The following is a 17,914-nucleotide window of genomic DNA, read 5'->3' on the forward strand; positions in this document are numbered from 1 at the left end:
CAGATAAACTCCGTGGCCAAAACACTAATTGCCAGAACCAAACGTCTGGCAGACAAGACACACATAAAGACTGAACTATGCACCCTGACTAAAATACTGACAGCCAGCGGCTTCGATAAAAGCAAAATCACCAGCTTGATCCACAAAAACACACTGAGACATAGTGGAGACCTAGAAGATGAACAGACCTATGGAACAGCTGTCCTGCCCTCATAAGAGGTACTACAGACAAAATCAGTAAGATACTACACAGGCATCACATCAAGACTGCCTTCAAAACAGACAGAAAAATAGCAGCCATCCTAAGAAACCCCAAAGATAAAATTGACCTGGAAAACCAGGGCATATATGAAGTCCCCTGTGCATCATGCCCTGTCACATACATTGGACAGACCAATAGAAGAATAAGTACCTGCCTAGATGAACACAAAAATGCAGTAAAAAAGCTAGAACACACTTCCTCACTACTACAACACATGAAAGCCACAGGTCATAGCATCGACTTGAATGGCACCAAAACCCTAGCCACTATAGAAAACCCCAGCTACAGAATTATCAGAGAAGCCATAGAGATTGAAAAAAGACCTGAAAGCATGAATGACTCCACCAGGCTGTCAATTATCTGGAAGCCCGCACTCTCAAACAAAAAAATCTCCACACCACAAGCTAAGCAAACACTTGGCACAAACAGACTCCCCCGATACCTCCAGCTCAAACACACCCCAACCAGGCACCCAGATGAAACCTAGCTTCCTATAAATGATGGCCGTCCTTTTACTTGAAGCCAAGCTGCACTAAAAGCCTCCAATACAGGTTGCCAGCCAATCAAGACAAAAAAGCTACAAAACAGACAGAAGATATTAGAAACACCAATCAAGCAGAACGCAGCAAACTCCAAGACCAATAAACACAGACCAAGACTCCCAACCAATCAGGAAGAAGAAAAAAATCATTCTAACACAGTAGTAGGCTAGCCCCAAATTTAAAACAGAAAAGGCTGTGAAAGCCTGACTCACAGATGAACACAACACAGAAGCCTGATGATGGCAGATGAGATTCTGCCGAAACGTTGCTACAACTTTAAAAGCACAACTATAGAAGGCAGATAGACACACAGCCAATACCTCAGCCACACATGTTCTCATGAAAAAGCCAGCCAATCTGCAAACATCAACTCCATCAACCGATCAAGAAATGACAACAGAGCCAACCTCCCCACCAGTATATATATAGGGAGACAGCAGCTCCGATCATGGTTTGCTTGCACAAGCCCGAAGCTGAAAGCACCAGCCTGAAGATGGCGAGTGGGACCTCGTTGAAACTTTGCCAAGATGCTTTATATTTATAAAGGTTGTGAAGAAGTAATTGCTTTTAGAGTGACTTATTTAAAGGTGAAAATTGAAGCATTTGTCAATTTATTCTTATGGCTCATTTTAATCCAACTTGCAATAAAAATTGCAATCTGGCTCTTTTATCTGAAACACGCCGGATAATTCAGGGAAAGAGCAACACATTCCTTGAATTTCTAAAAAAAATAAGCAAAAGCTCCAGAACTATTACAGAAGCCTGGGAAATCTAAAAATAGCACAGTATTGTGCAGTAGCTGCTCTTGTTCAGTATTGTTTTTGTTAAATTCACAGAGATTAGATTCTTTGGGGAAGAATTGAAATGTTCTAAAATTGCTATTTTTGTTGTACTGAAGAGAAGGAAGCTTATAGGGAAGATAGGTGGGTGGGTAGGTAGGTAGATAATTTATTATTAATTAGTTTTATGGTCTGTTTAAAAAATAAAAAATAAAGATTAAACACAAATTAGGTTTCCCAAATAAAATAGGTAAAAGCAAATACAATAATAAAATACGTGCTAAATACAAAGAATCAACATTCAAATATTTAATTTAATATAGTTTAAATGCTGCCCATCTTACTCTACAAAGCGACATCACTTTTACATGATACCCCAATCTATTTTGTTTTTATTTTATTTATCAAATTTAGAAACCGCCCATCTCCCTTACAGAGGACCCCAGGAAGCGTTCGAGTAAAATATTAAATCCTAAAAAACAGTATATACTCTGGTCTGTTCATTACAACGCGTTCTTAGCTGAAAGGCCTTGTCTATAAACTTAGCAGTTCTGCTCACAGTGCATACAACATTAGAGCAGGGGTCGCCAACCTTTTGGACCTCAGGGACCACCGAACTCATAATTTTGGGACCACTAACATAAATCCAGCATACTGCTCACTGAAGCGCCTGGACTCCCACTGACAGAATGGGGTCCTTCAGGCACTTAGCTTGACTGCCTGTTTCTGCAACTTTGGAGCCATTTCCCACAGAAAACCAAACACCAGGCTCTCTCCTCCTCCTTTCTCTCTCATCTCCCTCTCTCTTTTTCTGTCCTCCCTCTCCCTCCCTTTCTCCCTCTTTCTCTCTCTCTCTCTCTCATCTCTCTCCCTCCCCCTCTCTTACCCCTTTCTCCTTCTCTCTTTCCCCCCTCTCTTTCTCTTTCTCTCTCCCCCACATCTTTCTCTCTTTCTTCCTCTCTTTCTCTCCCTCCCTCACCCTTTCTCTCTCTTTCTTTCTCTTTCCCTCCCTCTCCTTTTCTCCCTCTTTATCTCTCTCATCTCTCTCCTTCCCCCTCTCTTTCTCCCTTTCTCCCTCTTTCTCTCCCTCTCCTTTTCTCCCACTTTCTCTTTCTATCTCTTCCCCCTCTTTTTCTCCCTTTCTCCCTCTTTCTCTCTCTTTCCCTCCCCCTCTCCCTTTCTCCCTCTCCTTCCCCCTCTCTTATCCCTTTCTCCCTCTTTCTCTTTCCTCCCTTCCCCTCTCTCTTTCTCCCTTTCTCTTTCTCTCTTCCCCCTCTCTTTCTTTCTTTCCCCTCTCTCTCTCTCTCTTTCCCTCCCTCCCTCCCTCTCTCTTTCTGCCTTTCTCCCTCTTTCTGATGTCTGGAGGCCAATGAGCCACATGCTGAAGACCAGATGGCTGGCGGGGAGGTGTGGCAACAGGGTTGATGCAGGCAGCGGATGGACTCATATGCACGGGAGATCAGGGCCTTGGAATCCTTCCCAGGTGTGCACTGGCCTGCGAGGGGGCGGGGGGGGAAGGAACCTCAGAACTGGTGTTGCCTCCTGCCTCACGTATCGAGGAGGAAGAGGGGGTCGAGCCTCCCCCTCGCAACATCTTCACCTGAGAGCATCGCTGTCAGCCGCTTCCTGCAGCTCAGGAGATCTGCGCTCCTCCCGCTGCGGCTCGGCCTCCTCGGTGGACTGAGGCAGGAGGCAGCAGCCATGACATGGGTTTGCTAGGGAGGACTGCAGGGTTGCTCCACCTCCCTGCCAGCCATTTGGTCTTCAGCATGCTGTGGCCCACCCAAATTTTCTCATGGACCACCAGTGAGCTGCGGCCCACCGGTTGGTGACCACTGATTTATATGTTGCCCGTCTTGCAGTTTGAGGTAATTTGGGGTGGCTAATCTTGGGGGAGCGCAAGCCTTTTGCAGCTGCGTAAGGACTCTAAGCTAAGCCCATGCTTGACTCTCTCCTTCCAGCCTAGCTGGCAATTTCCCCACAGTCAGTAAACTAACCTGGCTTCCCTCATTGACTTTGCTTGTCGCCAGCTGGCTGGGAAGGTCACAAGTGGTGATCACATGGCCCCAGAACACTGCAACAGTCATAAATACATGCTCATTGCCAAGTACCCAAATTCTCATCATGTTGTCATGGGAAGCGGTGATGGTCGTAAGTGTGTGAACCAATTGTAAGTCACTTTTGGTGCTGTGGTAGCATTTCTAAGTCACTAAATGAATAGTTGTAAGTTAAGGACTCCCTGTAATAGACAGACTCCCTGTACTGGAAACTGTTGCAGTGGAACAGATACTGACCAGGGAAAAGAACTCTGCCGCTATTCTTTGCATGGGGCTGAAGAAGAAAAGGGCTCAGAGGTGCTTGAAATTCAAGTCTGTGAACAACTTCAGAGACTTTTATAAGGCAACAACTTGGTCAGTGTCTTTTTCCTTCATGAGTCATTAGAGAAGATCCCATTCAATGGATGTCCAGTTTGATTTGATACTACATCTTAATTGTAAACTCCAGTTTAGCAGTAAAAATGAACTATGTGCATATAAGGGCCAAATATTTAAGAACAGATAAGATGAGCTTGTGTTGCAAGTGCCCTGAGAGGAAGGATATTTTTTATTAATGTTGCTCAGCTGCAGAATGATCTCCCTAGGAATGTACAGCTGGTCCTAACTAAATCTGAAAATTGAAATTGGCTTCATATTGATTTTATAAGCTATTATAATTGATATTGTAATAATATTTTATTGTTTTGCTTCTCTTTCTATACAGCAAAACTAGAAAAAAATGCCTTTGGAAGAATGCAAAACTTTAATAAAAGCAAAATTGACTCTTGTGCATAAGGTTGTTTTAATGAATCGTGTTGCTAAGTTTTGATTCTGTGATTGCTGGCATTTACATTGCTAAAATTTCATAATTTTCTGCATAATTGATTTTTGTTAATACATCTACTATTTGTGTAAGATGCTTAGAAAATTCTACCAAAAATTGGGTACAAATGATAAAAAGCATGTTTTGATTGCACTGATATTCCATTTAAAGACATCAAAGTTCTGGCCCTTCCAAATGTAAAGCAGGTATTTTGCCTGTGCTTGTTTTCTGCAGGTCCCTGAACATGGACTTTGAGAACCAAGACAAGGAAAAGGACAGCAGCAACTCGGCTGGACCCTTCAATGGCGGTAGCACCAATAACAGTAAGAGGCTTCCTTCAAAGGCCAGCTTTCATGACAGTGCTACTTTTGGGGGTAGACTGTGACTAGCACTGGATGCTTCCCACAGCTGGCCAATCTAGCTTTCAGTGTAGCCCTGCTGGAAGAAATGGGACTGAGGCCCTTTCTGCAAAACTGTTGGGATGTTTAAAAATAGTCTGTTAATGGAAAGGGGTGGGGCTTTCCCCCATAGGAATTAAGGTTAGGCTCCACCCCCAAGGTATTGTCTTCCAAAGGAGCCTTCAATTTTACCGAGCTCTACAAAAAGTATATTAAAAAGAAAAGTTCTCTGGAATGGTTTGCCCAAAGTGAAAAACAGACCCTGCAATGTCATAAAACAAGGACTAGCTTAGTTAAATGTTTCTTTTTAAATAGTGCTGGAATATGCAAGATACAAAAATGAGCTTATTTGTGGAAAGGGGGAAATTAATAAAAGGAAGGCAACAATGACGAACTCCAAATAAAAGTCAGAAGTAAAGTTAGTGGATAGCTAATCACAGGTTGTGTAAGGTTCGGCCTCTGCAGAAGCAGCCACAGTGCCAGTGAGTCCTAGAACCTCCCGATGAGATGTTTTTAGGAGGATCCGGACTCTGAGTTAAGCCATTTGGGATTGTGAGATCAGTGAAAGCTTATCTCTTAGTCCTATGGGGAGAGTAACTTGTTTGTTCAGTTCTGTCATCTGCTTCTTGTGTTAGTGGTCTAGACAGTAAATCTTAAAATTATTCCATGGTTGGGGCCACCTATAATACATGACACATTTCAGGAGCATGTTGAGGAATTAAAATGAAATGGAGCCTACTCAGATTACCTTGCATGAGCTAGAAATGTAGAACAATATCCATATTTTATAAATCTTTCACTATCTTTCCTTGCAATAATTATATTTGCCCTACACTAATACAATCAATCTAAAATTATACAATTCTAATATATGTTAATAATGGTTATTTCATTTTGAAGTAGCAGTGCTGTTGTCTATAAAATATAGATGAAACACTTTTAAGAAAATTAACCTGATCTTGGAAGTTACAAGTAGTACAATACAATACATCTGCCCCCTCCTTCTTATGTCAACTCGGGAACAGGCATAAGAATGTACGAGTTGACAGCATCTTTACTTTGAAGAAAGGCATATAAAATATAGTGGGATTCATTCCATTTTTAATATTTTTAGTTTAAGAGGTGTTGGTGGTATATAAGTAGGTTAGTGCAAAGTATTGAACTGTATCCTAATAAGCTATGAGCTTTTAGTTTTTTAATTATTAGAATTTTATATAAAAGCATTGAAACTACAAGATTAACAATTAACACATTAGAATAAAAATAATAATGGACTTCAGATAATTGAATGGAGAAGAGACTGAATTGTGACAACCACTTTAAACCCTACCCTTCAGAACGGTCATTCAGTTTCAGCTTTCCAGATATACATTATTCTTGAGGACAAAATATTTTAATTGATTCTGAATTTATTTCAAAGTGAACAAAATCTTCTCAGGCTGGATTAAAAAGCCAATTAGCCAAAGCAGATTTAATTAATGATCCCAGTGATAAACTTCATAGTGCAAATGATCACTGTAAATGAAGTTTACAAGAATGGTCATAAAATCAGGTCATAATAAGAGGAGTCAGTTAACGATCACATTGCTTAGTGACTGAAATTCTGGTCCCGATTGTAGCCATAACTCAAGGACTATATTATACTTCTTGTTTTTCTCCTCTTCTGAACGTTTCCTATTTGCAATTTAAAAATGTGTGTATCTAGCCTGTCACTTTAGCTTTATTTCTTTGTGTGGCACCAAGAGGATCTAGGCTGATGCCCTTGTAGCTGGGGCTGTTGTGTGATGCCAAATAATTGTTACTTTTCCTCCTGCCCTGCAGGTATCCAGACCATTGATTCGACACAGGCGCTTTTCCTGCCCATTGGGGCATCCGTGTCTCTCCTGGTTATGTTCTTCTTCTTTGACTCGGTTCAGGTGGTTTTTACAATATGCACAGCAGGTGAGGCTGGTGGTCTCAAGGAGGGGTCTCCCAGTTGTTTCACGATTGTAAACTGGAAGTCCTCATCAAGAAATACAGTGCTAGTGGAAGAAATTGAGAAACTTATTTTATTTTATTGATTTTTATTTTATTTTATTTTTTAATTAAGGGCATTTAAATGGTTTCCCAAATCACTCACAGTGACTTCATACATCTTAAAGAAATAAAATCCCAATAAACCTCCACCCACCTCTGGTGACAATAGTCAAACCAACCAGTTGATGGATTCTGGGTCCCCAGGCTTGTTGGCAAAATCATGCTTTTTTTCACCCTTGGGGTTCCAAGGAACAGTTTGAAAAATCTAGTCTAATGTTTGCCAAAGGGCCTTGTGTGTGTACCAAGAGGGCTGAATAAAAGGTATTTACTTTGTCAACCCTAGTCAGCATGACCAGAAGTGAGTTGCATGCTGGGAGTTGTAGCATAAACTATTTGGGCACAACCAAATTGTCAACCCTTGATTTGGAAATACGTAACACAGCAGTCATTCCCCCCTATCCCCCAACACACCAAATGCCTGATCTCACCTATTTCGGCTATTTTTAAAATCATTTTACGTTTCTTATGCTTCGCTTGTTTTTATGCTGCTTTTTATACATTGCATTGGTTCTCTTTTACCTTTTTAGGGTAGTAATATTTTTTTTTTTTTGGTAAACCACCATAAAATTGAAGGGTGTCCATAAACCTGTAGAATAAAACAGTTAAAATGAAATAACAGTACAACATAATCCGCTGGGAAGCTCTTTTTCCAAAACGATATTTAAGCGGTTAGAAACGCCGCAAGAGCCTCAGGTGCCGATTTCTTTCAGTGAGGCTGCGGAGAAGAACTCGGAAGATGAGAGTCCAGATGTGCTGCTGATGTTGCTAAACTTTCCCAGTTGTATCTTCGTCAGCCCGAGTCTGCGGGCTGAAACTTGGGCTCCGTCACAAAAAGGCAGCCTCTGGTATACTGCGCCCAGTTTTTTGTCTTCTGCCAAACGTCATAGACACATCTCCATTTCAGAAAGTATTTGTTTCGTGGGTCTAAAGTATTGGATAGCAATCAACGAGGATACTGATACGTTCTTCAAGAGCAAGACTCTTGAAAACAAAATCGCCTGAGTTCATGGCGGACGTCTGCTTTTCTTGGATTTTTTGATTTTTTTGTTTGAAATAATGACATTTCCCCCCTTTTTTCTATTTCTCCGCAGTCCTTGCAACAATAGCCTTTGCTTTCCTCCTGCTCCCAATGTGCCAGTATTTAACACGACCTTGTTCACCTCAAAACAAGTAAGAAGGAAGTTTGCTCGTTTTCTGTGTCATTAAGAGATCCTGTTGGACTGGTGGTGAAATAGCTTTTAGCAGTGAGTTCTGCAAGGCTTTTCATGCGTGCAGAGAAGGTACCATATGCAATCTTTTCTGGCCTCAGACAAGAAAACCCAAATTCCCTTTTCCCTGGAAATGTGGAGCAGTGCTGGTGCCCAGGTAATACCGAAACACAAGGGGTCCTTGGTGCTCTCTGAGCTGGGTCGTTTTCTTGCAGATGTTTTGTTACCCACATTAGGTCGCGTCTACTTGATCCTAGACAAAAGAGACCAGACACCTCCTCACCAGCAATCAGTATCCAGATGAGCATCGATTGACACTAATGTTAACGTCAGATCAACAATCAAGTACACAATCCTCCAATCAAGAAACTGCCAAATAACAGTAACAGTGAACCGTCTAACCAAAGAACCTCCAAGATCACTTCCACCCACACTGATAAGACAAGCCACAAGAATATGAATTGAGAACAAACCTCACACTTTGCTATCACTGAAGATGTTACCTAGTTTGGGTAATGAAACGTCTGCAAGAAAACTCAGAGGCACCAAGGACCTTTCATTTCAACCCTGAGCTACAAATATTCTCCTTTATCAATACTGAAACAGTGTTGTAACAATACTGTCTGTTTATCTGTCTGTTAATCATATGCTGGTCCAATCCACAACATTGTTGTGTAAAAATGTCTTTATATAACAATTTTACAGTGTGACAGCATAAGTAAAAAATGGTTAACTACTCAAATAAAACATGGCCAGACATCAAAGGCCTCCTTAAAGGAGAAGGAGCTTTCTGGAGTCCAGGGTAAAGAGATGAACATGCCTGGGGGGCATACTTAGTCGTGGGGCCACAACCCCAAAGCCCCTCTTCTCTCCACCCCACCTCCATGTCACAAACAGACCCTCTCCTTGTGATGGAGCATCTTCTGTGGGTTGCCATGCCTTTAGGGAGAGAATGACGGCTCCAGTTCTTCACCATCATTTCGCTTTGGCTTTTTTCAATTTGGGCAGGGACATGGGAAAAAACTCCCCCAGTATACAAGATCGATTGAATCCATGCTCTCCTCTGAAGTCTAGACTCTGAAATCTAGTCTAGGGAAGAGAAGGACCAGGGGAGACAGGAGAGCAGTCTTCCAGTATTTGAGGGGCTGCCACAGAGAGGAGGAGGGGGGTCAAGCTGTTTTCCAAAGCACCCGAAGGCCAGACAAGGAATAAAGGATGGAAACTGATCAAGGAGAGATTTAACCTGGAAATAAGGAGAAACTTTCTGATAGTGAGGACAATCAACCAAGGGAACAGAAGTTGCCCTCGGAAGTTGTGGGAGCGCCTTCACTTGAGACTTTCAAGAAGAGATTGGACTGCCATTTGTCAGAAATGGTGTAGGGTCTCCTTGGGTGCACGGTTGGACTAGATGACCTACAAGGTCCCTTCCAACTCTCATTATCTCTTATCTGATTATCTGTTATTTGGATAGAATTTAGATCTGTTCGCTGCTTTGGATTATTTATAAAGATAATGAAAATGAGATACCATCCTGAAGTGGGAGATGCATGATATATTCTCTGGCCCTACTTAATAAAGCTACAAATATTCTCCAAGAGAAAAACGGTCAGGGATGGCATCTTTGAAATTTCCTTTTATGTTGGGAGCACATGGAGCCAGCCCCCTTTCATAGAAACGGCCACTAGCATGCTTCCTCATCTGCACAGCTAATAGGCGCAACCCTTATTCACTCAGGACTTGTTAAGTTAGCAATAACAACAGCGCTTAGACTTACTATACCGTTTCATAGTGCTTTACAGCAGGGGTCCCCAACCCACAGCTCACGGCCCACCTGAGTCTTTCAGAACCGGGCCATGGAAGTTGTGGGCAAGTGTGCGTGCATCCTCACTCACGCGCACACTCCATTTGCACGAACGGGTGTGTGTGCCTGCCACTCATGCAAATGGAGCTGCGTGCGTGTGCTTGCCCACCACGTATACAGAACCATCCCCTTTCCTCCTCCCCCACCAGCCTTTGACCCCCAACAATCTGGGTCCTCAGTGTACCAACTTCAGAGGGATGGAAAGCTGAGTCAGCCGTGAGCCATTGGCATTGAACTCCTGGCTATGGACAGAGTCAGTCTGCAATGCTGTATTCTAACCATTGCACCATCAGGGCTCCTAAAGTTACTGTGCAAGTCAGTTCTGTATTAGTATTTTTGCACAATAATTCTTCCATTGCTTACATACAGGGGTGGGGAACTTTGGTCCTTTTATGACTTGTGGACCAATTCCCAGAATGACTTGTGGACATCAACTTGTGGACTTCAATTCCCATGCTGGCTAAGGAATTCTGGGAGTTGAAGTCCACAAGTCATAAAGAAGCCATGGTTTCCCCACCTCTGGCTTATAACGTAGCCAATTGTGCACTATGTGCAACACTGCTAGAATTGATATCCAGTTAATATTAATTCGGTTAAAACAGTCTGTTTTTATCTTGATCTTAGCAGCCAACAATGTATATCTGTCATTTTATGCTTTTTAAAGTAATGCATAATTAATTTTTAAATTTGGTTACATATCTAAGTAAGTCACATGATTTTCAATAAACTGTACAGAGGTTTTCAGAGTTTAGAATTTATATTTATTTATAGCTGTTAGTTACTTTATTCCTATTTTATTATAGTAATACATAGATTTTAGATTCACAGTTACTCACTTGAACTTTGTGATTAATTGTGTTACTCACTTTGTAACTTGTATTCTCATAGATATTTTATGGCAAATATATTTTGTTACTAACAACTAGCTCAGTGGGTACAACATCAATTTTGTGATTAATTTTGTATTGTTTAGTTTATATCTGGTTGAAAACAAATAATTCAAGAGAATTGTAGTAGAAAAGAACGTTTCCAAATTAGTTTAGTAATTTTAATCAGAGTTTTGGGTTTGTTTGTTTTTTAAATTGTACTTTGCTTTAGAATGCAGGTATGGCACCATTATATGATCATATTTGTGACACCTTCTGAAAGGCAGAAATCGAATGGCTGATCCAAAATAAGCTTTTGTGGTTCCCCTTAGTGCTTTTTGGAGGACCGATCTTTCTGAGGGACCCTTTTCTAATGCTCCAGTGCGCTTGTTGGAGTCCCTAGAAAGAGAGTTGGAGATGTTTTCTCTCCTTTTGTTGAGAGGATCTTAAACTTGTGCACATATTTTCCAGGATTTCCTTTGGATGCTGTGGGCGTTTCACTGCTGCAGAGCTGCTCTCTTTCTCGCTCTCCGTGATGCTCGTCCTGATCTGGGTCTTAACTGGGCACTGGCTTCTCATGGATGGTAAGTGCAGAAGATGCAAATGAGGAGGGACGAAGTTCACCTTCCTGAATTCCCCCCCAAAGGCCCCACCTTTCTCGTGGAACGGAGTATTTTATATGGCATTCATTCCTGGATTGGAGTAAATCCCTTGGGTTCAAAGAACTTCAGAATCCTTGCACAGACTTGCCTTCACTTGTTTTGTTTGCTTGTTCTACATTAGGTTCAATGGGCCACCTAGATCCGCATTTCTCAACTTCAGAAACTTTAAGATATCTGGACTTCAATTCCCAGCCTTCCCCAGACTTGCTTGTCTGAAGAATTCTGGGCAGGTGTTGAAATCCACATACCTTAAAGTTGCAGAGGTTGAGAAACGCTGATCTAGAGATATGCAGGTGCTTTGAATCCAACCTATTTCAAACTTGAAATGCCCCAATTCAGCTCTTTCAAGAAGGAACCGGGTTGCTTGTCTCATTCTGAAAGTATTTCAAAGACAGGCCTGTTTTGAGTCTGAGACATGTATTCTGAACTCAGAATACTTGCAGACTTTTTAAAGAAAGGATGCTTTTAATCTGAAACACTTCTAATATTGACCAAAGAAACAGCCCCTGGATTACTAGAGGCAGAGGGGCAGCAAGTGCCCTTCTAGCTTAGGCAGGCAAAAGTCGCCGTGTTTGCAGTACATGGGCTTCATTCTTCATTTTTAGACTAGAAAGAGGAAGCATCCTTACATTTTCAATGCAGGAACAGCCATGGCTCGGCTTTTAGAAAGCATTTGGTGACTTTGTGTTCCAAACAGGTTTTGGATTTTCAGTTAGTTCTAACTTGAACTTGGGTACAAGTGGTATCCTGGTGATTGATTTTCAGTTATCAGAATCACCCATACCTAGTCTTCTTTCTCTTCTCCGGGCCCAACATGAGGAACAAGCGGGCCCCATGGGAAGATGGTTCTTCATTGCTTAACTGCCGTATTTCAGCTAGCTAGTAAAATTGTTTTTATAGCAAATAGTTTGGAAGGGGTTGTGGTATAACATTCCTTGGGGGGTTGGTTCTTTATCAGTTCCACAGCCTGGTTCTTTCATCAGAGAATGAAGAATTTCAGGCATGGAGAGCTACCCACTCTTTTTCCTGTGTAAATACCGCTGTTTTACTGTACACTTGTACCTCATCTAATATTTGCCTTTGTGATGAAGCCTGTAGGGCCTGTACATACTTGATACCACACGGACTGGGTGTGAGTAGAAAGCTGCTCTCAGCACTTTCAATGAAGCATCATCTTTAAATAAACAACTATACTGTTTGTAGAATGATAGAACATAATGGTTGGTGGGGCCTTCAAGATCCTTTAGTTCACCTGGCTGCCAAAGCAGTAACTCGCTCTTACAGCATTGGCAGGAGATGGTCGGCTAGCCTATGTTGAAAGAGCTCCGGCGAAAGGAAGTCCATCCGCTCTCAAGGCGGCCCATTCCATTGTTAAGCAACTCTTAAGGTTAGGATAGTCTTCTTGATGCTCAAATCAAATACGTTCCACCTGCAGTTTAAACCCATTGCTTCTTGTCTTATATTCTGGACAAATATGAACGCTTCTTCTGCACCTTGTTAGTGGCAGCTTTTCAGCAACTTGAATATAGTGATTGTATTTCCTTTTAGTCTTTTCTTCTCCAGACACCGCCTGCCAGCGTGTCCAAACATTCCCCGTCCATTTTATGTATGCCTCTCGTTTTCCAAAAACAGTTGAGTTTGTCGGTTTCCTTCTCAAAATCCAATCATCTTCTTTTCATGACCCCATAATCCCTTGCGAGGTAGAGTCTGGGCAAATGAATAGAGCTGAGTGTTTACTGGCCGGATGACCTTCCTGTCGCCAGTGCGGAGTTATATTCGGTAGATAGATTCTCATCGTGCCCAGAGAGAGAAATATCTGCCTCTACCTAGGATCAAACTCCAAATGCAATGCCAGAATAGAATTTATTGTTCTAGAACAGTCTGGCCAAAGGATAACCGAAAGGAAACCTGGAGACTTTCCAATGGAGACTGGACAGCCATTTGTCTGGAATGGCATAGGCCAGTGGTGGCTAACCTTTTTGGGCTCCTGTGCCAAAAATTGTGCATGTGCTTGCAAGCTCGCACTTGTGTGCCAGCACCCAGAAGGCAATGCGCGTGCCCCCACACACACGCAATCCCCACCCACCCACCCCTGCTGCTTGAGGAAGGCTTCTGCAGGCTTTGTAGGCCGAAAACTAGGCCCGTTTCGTCACTTCTGGTGTTTTCAGAAAAAACAGGAAGTGACAAAACAGAGCTAGTTTTTGGCCTGCAGAAGCCTTCTTCAGGCCTCTGGTAACAACCGTGTTACTAACTTAACAACTACAGATTCACTTAACAACTTGGGCATAAAGGTCTTAAAATGGGGCAAAACGCATTTAACAATTGTCTCGCTTAGCAGTGGAAATTTTGTGCTCAGTTGTGGTCATAAATCAAGGGACTACCTTGTAGTCACGGTTTCTAACTTCTTGTCTAGGTCATTTGTAAATAAGCCCATGAAGTAGACCAGGCCAGGAAGTCAACGCCACAGGGAGAAAGTCAATAAAGCTACAGACATAAATCTTTTGCAAGTCTGTGCCGTAAATCATCTCCATCCTGTTCTAGTCCAGCGAATTAGGGAAGTACCTACCTGAGCTGCTTCCATACGTTACCCCATTGCTTTGGACTTTAGCCTGGAGTTGCCAGTGCTGCTCCACTTTTTCCAGCTTCACGTGGACCGACTGAAGGTATGACTGTCCTTGCCCAAGGTATGATTATTCAGCCAGCCCTGCTGTGCCATCCGATAGGCCAGTCCAGCCTACCTTTGCCATTTTCTCTGCTGGAGTTGCACGAGTTGGATGCCTTCCAAAAATTAAAACACGTTGAGCGTGCTGCATTCCTGGGTCAGCTCAACTGGTGACTATCAAAAAAGGAGATCAGGTTGGTTTGGCAGGATTTACTCTTTGTAAACCCCTGCTGGCTTTTGCCAAGCAATGCATTCTTCCCCCAGTGTACACAAGCCAACTGTTTAGTCATCGGTTCCAGAATTTTGGCCAGGATTCACATCAGGCAGGATGGTGCTTTGCTGTCCATTCTCCCCCCCCCACCTTTTGAAAGTGGGGCAGCCTTCGCCTTCTCTGAACTTCTGATGCTCCAGTCATCCATGGTTCCTCCGCTGCACCAGGAAGTCCTCCAAGACAGCACCCCCAAGTCCCTTTGTGCCTCTTGGGTGGATCTGATTTTGGAGGCCGCAATCTCAACCTCTCTTTACTGCCATTTCTTTACCACTCCCTCCTTTGGGTCACCATCCTACTTAGAGCCCTTTGAATGCAACTCCCCCCAAAGGAGAAGCCAGAAGCCACATAGGAACTGGGCCCTCTCCCCACCTGGCCTTCCACCTCTTAGCAGCTGCCCACCCCTCCCTCCCCCTGGTTTTGCCACCCCTAGAGCCAAAAGGGGCTTTTATTACTTTTGGCTTCCCTTGTGAGCTCTGCTCCTTTGGCTCTTCAAGGGCTCCCACTTCCTGCATTAGCTGCTGTCTGACAGGCATCCTTTCTGGGATTGACACCCGTCTCCCTTGTCCCTTTGGTCAAAAGCTCCCTGGGCATCTTGGGTGGGTTCCTGAGCTGCTTTTTCCCTCCTTTTAGTTCTGAGTTCTCTTGCACTTCCTTTATCTGAGAGATTTTGCCTGTGAGATTCTGCCTATGATTTCTCTAAAGCTGCTGGTCTCCTGAAATCTAATGTGCGTGTACGGCTGTGCTCCGTTTTCTCACTCTGTAATACCTTGAACCCCAAGATGATGTTATTTCTGCCCAGATTTCCATGGTTTTTTCCTCTTCCGCCAGCTCTTCCTTTTGACTGGGATCAGATTGAGGAAAAGCAATGCCCTTGTCTTCTCTCTCTCTGCCTTCTGGAAGACAAAAGTCAGCAAGACCACGGAGGAACTGAAAGACTTTGCAATCATGCATAAGCTAGTTTTTGAGCAGATGTGCAAATAATTGAAATCTCAGTCCCTCTCTCGCTGTCTCTCCCCTCCCCGCTCCTTCTGAAAGTTCTGTCTTTTGTCCATTGTGCAGGCCTTCTACTTGACTTTGTGGTTGCTAGCACATTGTCACAATTGTTTTGTCTCCCCTTCCTTATATTTTTACCCAAATCCCTTTGAATACGTTCTTACCTTTAAATTACTGGAACTTGGAATAGGTGTATTTCCTTCACATTTAATGTTAATTTCTTCTCTGCACGTTGAAGGCACTGTAAACAAAAGATACATTTCTTGTAATTCTGGTGCCCACTGTTGGCACTTCAAAAATAATGTAGACTAATAGAGGATGGCGAGTCAGCAGTATAGAAAACAAGTTTTATGAGAAGAAGTGAAGTAACTGTCTGGCTTAGTCTAATGAACAGAAGGCCAACGCTTTATGGGACAAATTCTTGGAGTGTCCCATGAAGACCAAGGATTTGTTAACTGGTTCTGAAAGTTGAAAAAACCTGAAGAACTTTCCATGTCTCAGGGAATCTTAACTGTGGGGCCATTTAGCCACTGCTGTCAATCATCAAGCAGAGACTGGATAGGTGCCTTCTGGAGGTGGACGAGCCGCCTGTTTTTGTGGATAAAGCTAAGAAGGACTTCCGCATCCTGCTATGCTTTACTCTATTTTTTCCTACTTGAAAGTGCTGAAATACAGTGGGGAGTGACTTGCTTGCAAAGACCATAGATTTAAATGTTTGTCTTGCAAAGTAGCAGAAAACAGAAATAGAAGATTTGTGTGCAAGAACTGCTAACACTGATGGTAGGATTTAAAATTCATTTTGAAAGTGTTGAACCAGCAGCGTGTCTTATTCTTTGGGGATTCTGGAAGGCTGGTTCTTAATTGAAAATTTTTAAGGGTGTTTAAAACATCATCCAGAGCAGCTCTCTTGACTGACTTGAGGAAACCCACTGTGACTTAATAAGTAATGAAAAAGTATGTTTTCCACAAGCCCTTTACACAACGGGAAAGCTTCTGAAATGGACAGATTATTAAAATAAGGTTGCACGAAGGCGTGTGGGATGATCACATTTCTTGCCTGTTTGAGCCATTGACTTCTGTGCCTAGGAGAAAGACTGCAGAGGCAGCAGGCTTGGGCCTCAGGAATGCACTTGGCTCGTCAGCAGTTAAATGTGTTTGTCTTGACTAAACTATGTTTGATACAAGCCACGACAAGTCATCCCCCCCCCCAGGTTAATGGCACTACCAAAGGGGGAACAGAACTAAACCCTTTAGGAAATAAGAAGGGGAATAGGCTGGTACCCAAAGCTTTCCAAAGCAGCTGCCCGGCAGGATCAACATCAAAGCCCCAGAAATGCCCTCCTGAGAAGGTCCTCTCCAGCTGCTCCCTCTTGCAGAGTTGGGCTGCCTGGGAAGGAGGTGATGCTCTTAGAAAGAGGCTGGACAGCCAGATGTTCAGAATGGTTTAGGTATCCAAGCTTAGGGTATTTAAGACCTGTGGACTTCAACTCCCAGAATTCCCAAGCCAGCCAGGGGGACTCTGGGAGTTGAAGTTCACAGATTTTAAAGTTCTCAAGGTTGGACATCCCTGACATCGGACCTCCTGCTTGAGCGTGGGGTTGGACTAGAAGACCTCCAAGGTCCCTTCTAACTCTGTTAATTCTAGGCTCTTATAGCTGCCCTTTCCTCATCTCAAACTCTCAGCGCTGTCCAAGCGCAGAACAGCAATGCTGCCCTGGTGCTGGGCAGAAGTGCCAGTAAAAGGAAGAGGAGGCCTGGGCTGAGCAGCTTTCACTTGAACCTCCTTTTCGGCAGCACTGCTTGGAAAGACGCACTTTTTTTTGTCTGATATTTGGTGTTAAAATTTGAAAAAGCCAAACAGCTGCAGCACTAAATGATGCTGGGGAGAGAGGCATTGAGTAGATCCTGGTAAATTTCCCCAATTCTGAGCTGGACATCTTAGCTGTTGCTTTAATTTGAAATTTGTTTCCCGTACTATACACAAGTAGTGTTTGACTTAACGACTGGCCACTTAGTGACCATTTAAAATCACAGTGGACTTTTCCCAATTCAAAGTTCCAACATCTTCTCCCCCAGGTGTGGTCAGCATGCATTTATGTGACTGTGATTTGTGATGGGGGGGGGTGTTGGTTGGCTTTTACTTCCAGTTTCCAGCAAAAAAATAAATAAAAAAATCCCACAGCCAACAATGAGTCCAGTCAACAACCACAACCATCCATTCACTTAATGACCGCTGCAAAAAAAAGGGTCCAATTACGAGTTCACTTATGGTCATACGTTGAGGACTACCTGTATCTCACATTTCATACCAGGCTTCAGCGTGAAGGGTTCCTTCGACCAGCCCTTTTCCCCTGACTCTGGGCCCCCTGGGAGGTGGGTTGATCTGGGAGAAGCTGCCTGCTCAAAGCCCCTCAGAGGGGCTTTCTGGGTTTCCCTGCACCTGGTTCAGCAACGCCTGGCATATTTCTGCCCTGG

General features: G+C 43.1%; 1 protein-coding gene across 1 annotated transcript in view; it reads left to right on the forward strand.

Annotated features, from left to right (window-relative positions):
- Positions 1 to 17,914, forward strand: part of SPPL3 (signal peptide peptidase like 3) — a 109,555-nt gene that overhangs the window by 78,534 nt on the left and 13,107 nt on the right. Inside the window, exons 3-6 of the mRNA XM_026717031.2 lie at positions 4,677 to 4,765; positions 6,662 to 6,781; positions 8,008 to 8,086; positions 11,323 to 11,435. Of these exons, the coding sequence (XP_026572816.1) occupies positions 4,677 to 4,765; positions 6,662 to 6,781; positions 8,008 to 8,086; positions 11,323 to 11,435 (401 nt within the window). The remainder of the gene's footprint in view (positions 1 to 4,676; positions 4,766 to 6,661; positions 6,782 to 8,007; positions 8,087 to 11,322; positions 11,436 to 17,914) is intronic.

The sequence above is a fragment of the Pseudonaja textilis genome, chromosome 15 (assembly GCF_049901715.1).
Source record: "Pseudonaja textilis isolate UNSWEBS1 chromosome 15, rPseTex1.2, whole genome shotgun sequence".
Taxonomy (NCBI): domain Eukaryota; kingdom Metazoa; phylum Chordata; class Lepidosauria; order Squamata; family Elapidae; genus Pseudonaja; species Pseudonaja textilis.